Raw genomic sequence first — 12,688 nt, 5'->3', positions numbered from 1 at the left:
CCCCTATGGGTTCGCTGGCATTATGCAGGGCGCCGCCACTTGCTTCTTTGGCTTCGTGGGATTCGACTGCATCGCGACGACAGGTAGGTAGAGAATTATTAGTTACAGTTTGGTATTTTTCTTATTTTGGTATTTTTCTTATATTCAGAGCAAATCGAGATGGAAACCTGATGTTTTTATCTGGTAGACTCTCCTCTTGAAGGATATAAGCTATAATAGCCGAGGAATATAGCTGTTGGAAAGAAATTCGAAAGTCTTGAAGTATAGAGAACACATTGCAATTAGACGAAGTAAACGAAGAAGAGGTGGGGTGGAAGGGGGAGCACTATACCGCTTGTAAAAAATACTTTTACAAAACATAAGTGAATAAGAGAACAGTAAACGCGGATGAATCTACAAGGGTTATTCAAGTTTTTGAGATTTAGTGAAAAAAAGTTACATCATTTTTATCGGATGAAAATATACAAACATAAATTTTGATTATTTTTAGCCTTACTTAGATAACCTCTTTTCCTTGTAATGTCCTTTCTTTCCCTTTCTTATTCATGTTTTTACTTCTTTTTTTTTAACCATATAAAAATATAATCTAGTTACCCGTCCCATCGGACTCTATTAATAAATGGTGCAAAGATTTGGCAAAGAGAATCGTTAAATTTTTAATGATCGAACAATTTTGTAAATTAACATTTTTGTCTTTACCCCTCCAGGCGAGGAAGCCATCCGCCCATCGAGAAACATCCCGCTGGCAATCTCTATTTCACTGCTTTTCATCTTCCTGGCATACTTTGGATTGGGCACTACGCTCACCTTAGCGCTTCCTTATTGCATGCAGGTAGAGGAAGATGGATGGCATTTTAAAGTGTCAGAAATCCTGATAATTCAGTTACAGTTATTATCACTTGATTCCTTCTTAGGTTATTGTTGATGCTCTGCCCTTATATACCCTTTGAATTGATGTAAGTTGGTCACCAATAAATATTTATTTTGAAAACCATAAAAAAAAATCAAACGTAAAAAATATAGAATTACCATTGCACTATAAACGCTTATCAGCTTTTAATGTAAAAAAAAAAAAAAAAGTATAAAAAGCTTATTTATCATTCAAGCATTCATTATCGTATAATCGATAATATCTCTGAAATCAATTGATAACAGTGTGATGAAATACCCAGACAATACTATAGTTATTCCTCTTTTTGCTTAAATAAACTGTTGGGTACCTTTATCGTTCTAAAAAAAATTCTGTTACCGCAGAACGCTGAAGCGCCATTGGTCGATTTCTTCGAGCAACTTGGATGGGAAGCTTCGAAATGGTTCGTTAGCATCGGAGCTCTTTTTGGATTCTCAGCAAGGTGACTAGAATTAATAATTTTTCTCTTATTTTATATAGAGAAGGAATTGCTATTTAAACAAAAAATGAAAGATAATTGTGGATTTTATTGTTAAATAAATCCATAATTCTTATTAAACATATAATTCTTAAATTCTTTTAATATTCTGAGATGACTTTCTTAATAACCATAATATATAGTTTTAGAAAATTGTACCCTATAACTTAAATATGACTAATACCAGTAAGCTTGACACAAATGATATAAATAAACCAGGTCCAATGTTTTTTTCTTATAAGCATCGTTTTCTACACAAATAATGAAAAAGAACTACTTCTAAGAAGGCTATCAAACATGTCGACAGCAGCCAACTTGGTCCTTCACTAACGCCTTTCATGTGAAATTCTTCCAGTCTCTTGGGAGTTCTTTTACCCCTTCCTCGAATCCTGTATGCCATGGCTGAAGATGGGATCATTTTCCAGTTCTTAGGAAGGATAAATAAGAGGTTTAAGACTCCAGCTATAGCTACAATCCTTTCAGGACTCTTTGCAGGTAGATTGTCTTTGTTGACTCATTTTATTTCCATTTTACATACATTCAGTACATAATGTACACATACAGGCAAATTGTGTAAACTATAATGGATTACGGATGCTTAGACTATAATGCAGGGTTGTACCCATGCAGCAATGTCTGTAGCTTTGTCTCTGCATCTGTGCCCTTTTTTGTTACCTAAAGCAATCTATAAAATCTTCATATATATATATATATATATATATATATATATATATATATATATATATATATATATATATACATACATATATATATGTGTGTGTGTGTGTGTGTGTGTGTGTGTGTGTGTGTGTATCATCATTAATAGTTTAGTGCAGGACCAAGGCCTCAGTCAAGTTCTTCCACTTGCGCTTATTTATGGTCTTTCTGCTCCAGTCCATACCCGCAAACTTTCTTAGTTCATCAATCGATCGTCATCTCTTCCTTCCCCTGCTTCTTTTACAATTTCAAGGAACCCATTCTGTAATTCTTAATGTCCATCTATTATCTGTCATTCTTTTTATATGTCTTCCCCATGTACATTTTTTTTCTTGCATGTTGTCAGAATATCCTCTACTTTAGTTCGTTTTTGTATCCATGTTGCTCTTTTTCTATCTCTTTGTGTTATTCCCATCATTATTCTTTCCAATTTTCTTTCAGCATTTGGTATCCTATACATTAGTTTACCTCGTATCCATGTAGCTGTTTTTCGGTTTCTTTGTGTTATTCCCATTATTATTCTTTAGTAAGGCTCCAAGTTTCTTAAGCGTAAGTTATTACTGATAAGACCATCTTTTCTTTTTAGAGGAAGTGGTACTTTACTTTTCATAATCTTATTTTGTTAAGGTATTCCCCATTGATATTAATTCCTGAGATTTCCCAATCTAAATTCTTAAAAACCTCTTCTAGGCATGCTGTGAATGATTTAGGAGAGATGGGGTATCTTTATCTAGCTCCTTTTTCAAAGGGAATTTTCTCAATATCTTTATATACTTTTACGATTGCTGTACTTCCTATATAAAAATCTTAACGTGTTCAAACATAAGATTCTTCTATGCCTTGTTTTTGAAGAGCTTTCATAGCTGCTGAGGTTTTGACAGAATCCAAAGCTACCTCATAGTCTATAAATGCCATACATAGTGGTCTGTCATACTCTGCTGATTTTTCCATTCCATATATATATATATATATATATATATATATATATATGCATGCATGTATATATATAAATATGTGTGTGACTGTCTGTGTGTGAGTGTATGTGTATTATTCTTCATAGGCCAGCAACCACCCAAGATCAAAACGCAGGATTCTACAAGCTCAAAGACTCCTGTAGGGAAAGGAGTCCAGTGCAAAAAGCAAATTGTTAAATAACGAATATACTTTATATATATATATATATATATATATATATATATATATATATTATATATATATATGTATATATATATATATATATAAATACTGTATATATATATAAATACTGTATATATATGTATATATATACATATATATATATGTATATATATATATATATATATATATATATATATGTATATATATACATATATATATATATATATATATATATATATATATATATATATATGTATATATATACATACATATATATATATATATATATATATATATATATATATATATATATATATATATATATATATATATATATATATATATATATATATATATATATATATATATATATATATATATATATATATATATATATATATATATATATATATATATATATATATATATATATATATATGAGAATTAGTAACGAAAAAATATCAAATATATAAAGATCAGTAACAATGTTAGAATAGATCTTTGATATACAAATTATGAAAACAGACATGACAACTTTTTTAGCATGAAAACCCTTTGCAACAAGTTGGAGCTTCTTAAGTTCCACCGATTCAACCGCCAGATTAGGAAGACCATTCCACAATCTGGTCCCAGCTGGAATGAAATACTGTGTAGTAGTGAGATACTACCGCTAGAGAGTTATGGGGTCTTTTGACTGGCCAGACAGTACTACATTGGATTCTTTTCTCTAGTTTCGGTTCATTTTTCCTTTACTTACACACACACTGAATAGTCAGTCCTATTCTTTACATATTACCCTCAGTCTTCATACAACTGATAACACCTATCACCAAACAATTCTTCTTCACCCGAGGGTTACTGCACTGAAATATTGTTCAGTGGCCACTTTCCTCTTGGTAAGGGTAGAAGAGACTCTTTAGCTATGGTAAGCAGCTCTTCTTGGAGAAGGACACTCCAAAATCAAACCGTTATTCTCTAGTCTTGGGTAGTGCCATAGCCTCTGTACCATGGCCTTCCACTGTCTTGGGTTAGAGTTCTCTTGCTCGAGGGTACAGTCGAGCACACTATTCTATTTTATTTTTCGCCCTCTTGTTTTGTTGAAGTTTTTATAGTTTGTGTAGGAAATATTTATTTTAATGTTGTTACTTTTCTTAAAAATTTCCTTTTCCTTTCTTCCTTTCTTTAATGGGCTTTTGTCCCTGTTGGAGCCCTTGGGCCTCTAGCATCCTGCTTTTCCTACTAGGGTTGTAGTTTAGCAAGTAATAATGATAATAATAATAATATGATAAAAAAGACAAGACTGTTAGTATTAACTGCATACCTAGTACTTCGTACGAGATGGTAAGTCTGGGAAGATGTGGATGTAAAAGAGGGTCAGATGTATGAAACATTTTATACAACATGCACAAATAACTAACTGAATGACCGTGCCAGAGATTAATATCAGGGTCAGCGATAAGGAATTCAATAAACCACAAGTTTTTGTCTTACAAATTAAAATGAGTCCGTAGCTGAAGACTAGACAGAACAATACTCAAAACATGTTCATCATTCATCATCATCATCTCCTCCTACGCCTTTTAACGCAAAGAGCCTTGGTTAGATTTCGCTAGTCATTTCTATCTTGAGGTTTTAATTCAATACTTCTCCATTCATCATCTCCTATTTCACGCTTCATAGTCCTCAGTGATGTAGGCCTGGGTCTTCTAACTCTTCAGGTGCCTTGTAATTCCCAGTTGAAAGTTTGGTGAACTAATCTCTCTTGGGGCGTGTGAATGAAAGGATTAAAATATTTCTTCATGGTAGACTGATTACCCAAAATCTTTTGCATGGAAATAAAATAATGAACATTATATCTGACTTATATTAGTCTTGGGTTACATGCATAAACCTAATGATGATAAACTAATTGCTGCTATATGATTTCTAATTTTGCAAGGTGTCATGGCTATGATTTTCAACCTGAAGGCTCTTGTCGATATGATGAGCATTGGAACACTTCTAGCATATACCATTGTTGCTTTATCTGTCATGTTGCTAAGGTAAGATTGAATAGCTTTTCCTTCCTATTTCTAAAGAAATTTAACCAACGGTTCTCGGTTTTATTCTTTCTCCTTTTTTTCTCTTTCTCTGTGGGTTTTCTAATTTGGTTATTCCTATTGGAAATATTATCTTGACCCAATCCAATCTAATTAGTTCTGTTTAATACTTAGAATAAAGTGATAAAGCACGACGAAAGTAAACACAAGGTTATCATTGTCTAACAATTCTAACGCTGGGATACAGAAAAGTTATTCTATGTCATATTCAACTACAGCTTTCTTTGGCACTATCTCTTGGCTCTTGATAATCTGATATTTATTTCAGTGTGATGATACCAACTTCAGTTGTCTCCTTCAGGTACAGTGTAGAAGATGATATTGTCCTGAAAGACCCGAGTGACGTTGCAGAAGATGGAGAACAGGACATTGGAGCTCTGGCCTCGAAGGATGACCCACTGGTCTTCTCCTGCAGGAGTTATATTAATCAACTCTTCAATACTCAAAGGCTGAAGGAACCTACTGCCCTGAGTGCCTCGCTAGTGAACTATGCTACAATTTCCTTTTGTAAGAAGGTCAAGCTCTTTATTTTTAATCCATTTTTTCTATAGGACTATATAATTTCCTGATATAGTTAGGGAATTAATCTTCTGGCAATGAAAATATTGCCTTGCTTACCTAAGATTAAGCAAAAGTTATGAAAGTTTAAAAAAAAGAAATATTTCATCGAACTTAAGGGACTCTCTTGTAACAAATTTTTGGTTAGAGAAAAATTGTATGGGTTCTAGACAGAACCATCTTAAACTTTAACTTCAGGTATCTACTGTCCGTATTTCAATATGGAACAGAATTCCATAGTTTCTAATATGATTATAAGTGTGAATGATATTACTCTCCATATAGTTTTGATAAGGTTATGAAAATCATTGTTACATGTAATGCAATGCATCCTTTCTTAATGAAAATGTTAATGATATGCCAATATTGCTATCGCACAAGGGAAATATTACACCATATTCTGCTTATCGATCTCAATAATAATGTTAAAGTTACAATAAGAAATGACCATGATGTCGAGCAGGATAATATTGTACCAAGCCTTTGAATATTTTAAAGAATAGTTACATGCGGACAGTAATATATCCTGCATTTTTAACTTCCATACCAATAAGAAAAACTGTCTTGGGCAAACGAGCATTAACAAAAAAGTAAAATCCCAAGAGGATATGAAGTTAAATTAAATGATGAATCATGAATGATGATGTTAATAGGGATTTTAAAAGAGGAGCTAATAGCAGAGAAACTGGAAAAAAAAAAGGTATTATGTAATTTTGTTTTGCAAAATGGATACGGAGTCAAGGTGAAATGTTATACAAGGGGTCAAAACATTTACTTACTGAATTCTTTTATATTAGTTATCTAAATGTGTATGTGCAAACTTTTTCATTTGATTCCAAATTTGACATAAATAAAAATGTTCATTCTCTAGAACAATAAATTGATTCAGATTATGAATTTCTAAAGGCAAGTTAAGTATAAAATTAATGATTTGATGTATGAATACAGCTGAATGGATACACAGTCAGATAGATGGATAGATAGATTGATAGATAGATGTCTTCAGGATAATATCATTAATCAAAGGCCCGTTCTTCCATAGGTCTCACCAGCTCTCTTGTCGTTCTCCTGATCGTGGTTCTAGGGAAGGACATTTCACAGGGAGATGCAGGAGCAATTGCAGGTCTCGTTGTGTCTATAATCCTAGCCCTAATCAACGTCCTCGTCATTGCTTGCCAGCCGCAGTCACAGCGAACCTTGCCATTCAAGGTTAGTGCTATTTTATTTTGCTAATCAAATCATTTTCTGGTTAGACACGATGAGAGATTCTTGGCTCGGAGCACGAATCTAAACAGCACTTCGTAAAAATGTGTTCAATAAGTTACTCACTACTCGCAAACATGAACACGTTGGATGGTAAAATACATTATGCAATCTATACATAGAAATGGAGAATATTACAAACAATTTTTGAGACCAACTATCAAATAAAAATTTCTTTATGTTGAATGTAATGCCACCAGTTACCTCAAAACTAAACATCGAATCATAACAATAGTTTCCGGAGATTAATTCAAAAGCCTAACGATGATCACTTCTTCAGATCATGCTAAGCACTTGTTTGATAATATTTCTTGATGTGATTATAAACTGGTATATATTTTTTTTGTCATGGTGCGAGTATCACAACAGACTAAGATACACACAACAAAACAAGTTTCACAAGAACAATGCAATTTGGGTACTCATCTCTAAAGTGAAGAGACCCACCTCTTGGGAAAAAATAGCAGATCGAACTTATCGAAGAAGATAGAGAATTCCGAATTCTGGAAGTGAATTATATAGAAGACATATTTAAGTAGTTAACCAGTAGGTTGGACACATCCGTGCATAATGTGGGCTGTTGTGAAGTCTGACTTGTAACACGAGGACAAGTGTTTGTTGAAGTCAGGCTATCAAGTCATTTCTGAGAGCAGTGCATAAAATTATATTTGTTAAACAATTAGAGAGCTACAACTTTACGAGGCATTTAAAATCATTCAAAGTCAGAACTATTGTCGAGTCAGTTTTTGGCCAGACCATTGATTTCATCATTAGTGTGTGAGGAGCCTCCCCATTAAAAAAAAATAAAAACGATAATTAACACATGAATAGGAATTTTCCCAGAACACATGCACATATGACACCTAACCGACTAACCTGGTCCTAAGAAGTTTATTCAACCAAAGGCATATAACAATCCATCCAAAGTAAGCTTATATTTATATCCAAACACAAAATGTTTTACATCAAAAGGGTTAAGTTCTGAAATATTATCCTGAATAAAAAGAAGGAAAGAAAATTAAGGCTAGAAATATTAAAGCAAGTCAGGTTTCACATACCCCAACCATAGATATTATTTATGAAGATATGAAATGATAGAATTTCGCATACGTAAGTGGCACTGAAACCAAACCTTCCAAGGAGAACTGAAATAGAATAGAAGATGACTATACAGTCGGTGACTAGAGTTATTGGGTCCTTTGGCTGGCCAGACAGTACTACATTGCATCCCTCTCTGGTTACGGCTCATTTTTTCTTTTGCCTACACATATAGCGAATAGAATGGTCTATTCTTCCCACATTCTCCTCTCCATATACACCAGACAAGACTGAGATTACCAAATAATTCTTCTTCTCTCAAGAGGTTAACTACTGCACTGTAACTTTTCAGTGGTTTTCTATCCTCCTATTGAGGATAGAAGAGAGTATTTAGCTATGGTAAGAAGCGCTTCTAGGAAAATGACACTCCAAAATCAAACCATTGTTCACTAGTATTGGGTAGGGTCATTACCTCTGTACGATGGCCTTCCACTGTCTTGGGGTAAAGTTTTCTTGCTTGAGGGTACGTACAGTCGGGCACGCTATTTTGTCTTGTTTCTATTCCTATTTTTTTTAGTTTTTATAGTTTATATATATATATATATATATATATATATATATATATATATATATATATATATATATATATATATATATATATATATATATATATATATACTTATGTGAAATAGTTATTGCAACGTTGTTACTGTCCTGAAAATATTTTATTATAATTGTTTATTACTTCTCTTGTAGTTCATTTATTTCCTTATATCCGTTCCTCACTGAGCTATTTTGTTGCTGTTGGAGCCCTTGGACTTATAGTATCTTGCTTTTCCAACTATGGTTATATCCTAGCTTATAATGATAATAATAATAATAATAATAATAATAATAATAATAATAATAATAATAATAATAATAATAATAATAATAATAATAATAATAATAATAATATCCAATGGTAGCAAAAATATACTCGAAGTTTGAGGAAACCCTAAGGATAATAATGATAATCTGAGAGATTCCCAGTATATCAGTAAGAAATGAGTTTCCTATAATTTATCTATAGTAATAGCATAGAGACGACTGGCAAATTTTAACCGAGGCCCTTTGCGTCAATAGGCGTAGAAGGAGATGATGAATAGTATGAGAAATAAAATTCAAAGCAATCGCTCTTCTTTGGAATTAAGTCATGCATGTTAATCCTTCCATGATGAACGATAGAAACGATTGCTGAAAATACAGTAAGGTTAGAATAATGGCTAGGAACTAGGGAGGCCCATCCTCAGACTATATGAGAAACTGAAAAACTACTATTAATGTCCTCAGCTTTTGTCTTCAAAGATTTCAAGATTTGATGAACTTTCTGTACAGAGTTGATTAGGAGCAACATTATAAAAGACAGCATTGGGATGGAGAGAGATTGAGTGACTAGGTCTTATGCGATATTATTATCTATGCATGGGTGGATTAGAAGAAAAAAACTGTAAAATAAAGGCTTTTTTTCAGGATGAATGATATTTATCTTACCAACAGGAAGGAAGAGAGACCTTGATATTATATTTTCATTTCTGGAGATGATTTTGGTTTAGGAGACATATCCGATAAAAACAGGGAGAGCTAGATTTTTTTCTATTTCTCTTTATAAGGGAATTTCTGAATGAAGCAAAGATTGAGAAAGATAGGGTTATGATTATATTTAGTATACATGAACATGAATATACAAATGAGGAAGTATTTTCAAGCTGAGAGTGAGGTAGAAAGCGTTTGGATAGAAAAAATGCAATCAGTCTCGAAAACCATAACTATTAATCTCAGAAGGAAAAATTAAGATAGTGTGAATGCATGATACCGTTAAGAACAATTTGGAAGTAAAGAATAGTACTATATAACAAATTAATAGTTAATGAAATTTAAAGAAGACCAAATACAGTTTAAGCAATAGCTCTGATTAGGAATAAAGATATTATCAAGGAAATTTGGTTGTTAAATCGTGGTTGACTGAAACTTGTTCCAGAATGTTAAAATCAATTGTGGAATATATCAGCCACTCAGCTGTTTGTAAATTGAATCTTGTGATGAAGATAGTCGCTGCATGTGATTGTTTCATATCAATGATTACTAATTATTCAACCTTTTCTACTTCCATTTAGATAGAAATAGGAGCTTTTACTTCTGACAGGACAATTCTAGAGGTAGAGATTTTATGCTAAAGGATAAAACTAAATTACTTAAATATATACCATCCTTTTACCTTTCATGAAAACAAAACATATTGTCAGAAAAAAAATGATTGAATATTGTATTTTGAAGTGCCCATACACTGTATCTGGATTACTTTTGTTTCTTACACGCAATGGGATACTGAGAATTCTTGCCTTGACCTTTTTTTTTGTTTACTATAAACGAGGATTAAAGTTAAGTAGGTTTCTTGAAAATCTTTCCACCCAAAACATCAGTTCGTAGGACGCGTGAAAAATATGTACAGCCTAAGTGAATGAAACGTACATTGGCAGTTATAAAAAAAAATAAAGACTCATTAACCAGTTAAGTCTAGTATCTAAATATCTTATAGTTTCAATTGTTACAATCATAGCCCATCTAAAGTTTTCTGAGAAATATAGCTTACTGAAAAATAAAGTAAGTCAAAAGCCGAAATTGATGCTGAAAAATATCATCATATGATTGAAATGAGACAAATATTATTTTATAAGGGCTTTGAGGTGCATTACATAAAACTAAATAGTTTTAATGTCCACAGGTTCCTTTTGTGCCGTGGTTGCCAGCTATTAGTTCGGTGATCAACCTTTACCTGATGTTCAACCTAACCAAAGATACGTGGATTAGATTTGGTATCTGGATGGGAATAGGTGAGTATCATAGGTTTTTAGGTTAACGGTGGAAAATAACTTCTACAAATGATGGGAGATGAACAGGCTTTCTTAAAGATATGATGACATTAATACTATCCGAATGATTCAGATACTCTAGAGAGTAGACAAAGTTAGGCTATTTACAAACAATACATAGCTTTATAATCTTGATATAGGAAAATTACAGCGACGCTATTAAATCACATCTTTCTGTTATCATATATATTTCCTTTTATTTTCAAGGACTTCCATTGTATTTCCTTTATGGATTGAGAAACAGCAAAGCCGATAACTGGAAGAGTGTGCATAACCAAGGAATAGATAATCCAGCCGGACCACTTGATGAAAAAGAAACAGGTACGGTTCCCGTTGTAGTCTCACCTCCAGAAATGACAGAAAACCACTTGAATAAGATGGATTCTAAGCAAGGCAAGTCTTCAACTCGTTCCAGTACCGATCTTTCACAGCCCGAAAAGGTTCCACATGTGAAGACCTCGCTTGCCACCGAAGAGTCGTTAAACAAAGATCCTTTGAGTACTGATGAGGATCAAGTAAAGGAACATTCTGAATCTAACTTGTCTAGGAATTCTACAGACAGTATTCCTGTGTTTGGTTCTGTAACGGCGCTAAAAGTGATATCAGATGATACGGTTGATGGACAGTTAAAGGTTACGATCTGTCCACCAATACTCGCTGATAATTACCATCATAGTGATTTATCAAGGAAGGAACTTGGTTCTATTTCTGAACAAAATGAAAAACCAGAGGAAAGTCAAATAACCTCCAGTAAGGATCTAGAAATTCAAGTCCCTCGAGTTGAAGAAAACGAGGAATATGTTCCAGAAACTAGAAAATCATCTTTGTCAGAAGCCAAAGAAAACGAAAGGGTTACAGTACCAAGAGATAACGCTGAAATTAATAAAAGTTTTGAATCGAAAACAACAGAGGGAAACGAAGGAATGACATGTTATTATGACGATATCCCAAATAGTGCTTCCAAAGAAAATATAGAGGATTCCGAGAGCAAACAAGAGTCCAGAAAGTCATCCAAGTCCAATTCATTATCCAGTGCCAAAGTGGATATAGAAACGTAGAAGAAAACGAGAAAAGTAATACATAACCATGTAAAATTTCTTGAATTCAGAATTCTAGCCTATACATGCCTATACCTAGTGAAGGACATAGAGAAAACATAAAACATAGTCACTCGTCCCTAAGCTATGTTGGCGTTATAAAAATAACCGAAATGCAATGTGCAATAAAGCAACGATTTTTTTAAACAACCAGATAATGAAAAAAACATCATTTGCAAAAAGTGAATCGAAGTTTTCTGAATACATTCAAAATTCTTAAAAGTTATTTACATTCAGTTCCATTTTTGAGGCAAGTAACATTAATTGATCCTCTATCTATAAAATAGAGGATCAATTAATGTGAAAATATTTCCCCTTGCAAAAAAGTCGTTCATCATCATAACTCATCATTCACGCTACATTTAGCACATGATCGTCTCGACAAATAAATTGTAGTACAAATCATTTTATGTAATTATCCAGAGATTTGCATGTCATGATGTCACAAGGTAAATAAAATTAACATATACGGAACGTGC

At 32.8% G+C, this 12,688-nt stretch overlaps 1 protein-coding gene across 1 annotated transcript in view; it reads left to right on the top strand.

Annotated features, from left to right (window-relative positions):
- The window catches only part of LOC137618135 (high affinity cationic amino acid transporter 1-like), a 46,507-nt gene extending 33,819 nt beyond the window's left edge, over window positions 1–12,688 (top strand). The window contains exons 6-14 of the mRNA XM_068348159.1: window positions 1–83; window positions 708–832; window positions 1,255–1,352; window positions 1,744–1,883; window positions 5,182–5,284; window positions 5,643–5,848; window positions 6,942–7,108; window positions 10,965–11,073; window positions 11,320–12,688. The exon at window positions 1–83 is cut by the window's left edge and continues 97 nt beyond it. Of these exons, the coding sequence (XP_068204260.1) occupies window positions 1–83; window positions 708–832; window positions 1,255–1,352; window positions 1,744–1,883; window positions 5,182–5,284; window positions 5,643–5,848; window positions 6,942–7,108; window positions 10,965–11,073; window positions 11,320–12,170 (1,882 nt within the window). The 3' untranslated portion in view covers window positions 12,171–12,688. The remainder of the gene's footprint in view (window positions 84–707; window positions 833–1,254; window positions 1,353–1,743; window positions 1,884–5,181; window positions 5,285–5,642; window positions 5,849–6,941; window positions 7,109–10,964; window positions 11,074–11,319) is intronic.

Source organism: Palaemon carinicauda, chromosome 24 (assembly GCF_036898095.1).
Source record: "Palaemon carinicauda isolate YSFRI2023 chromosome 24, ASM3689809v2, whole genome shotgun sequence".
In the NCBI taxonomy this organism is placed as follows: Eukaryota; Metazoa; Arthropoda; class Malacostraca; order Decapoda; family Palaemonidae; genus Palaemon; species Palaemon carinicauda.
This window is presented reverse-complemented; position numbering and strand designations above follow the sequence as displayed.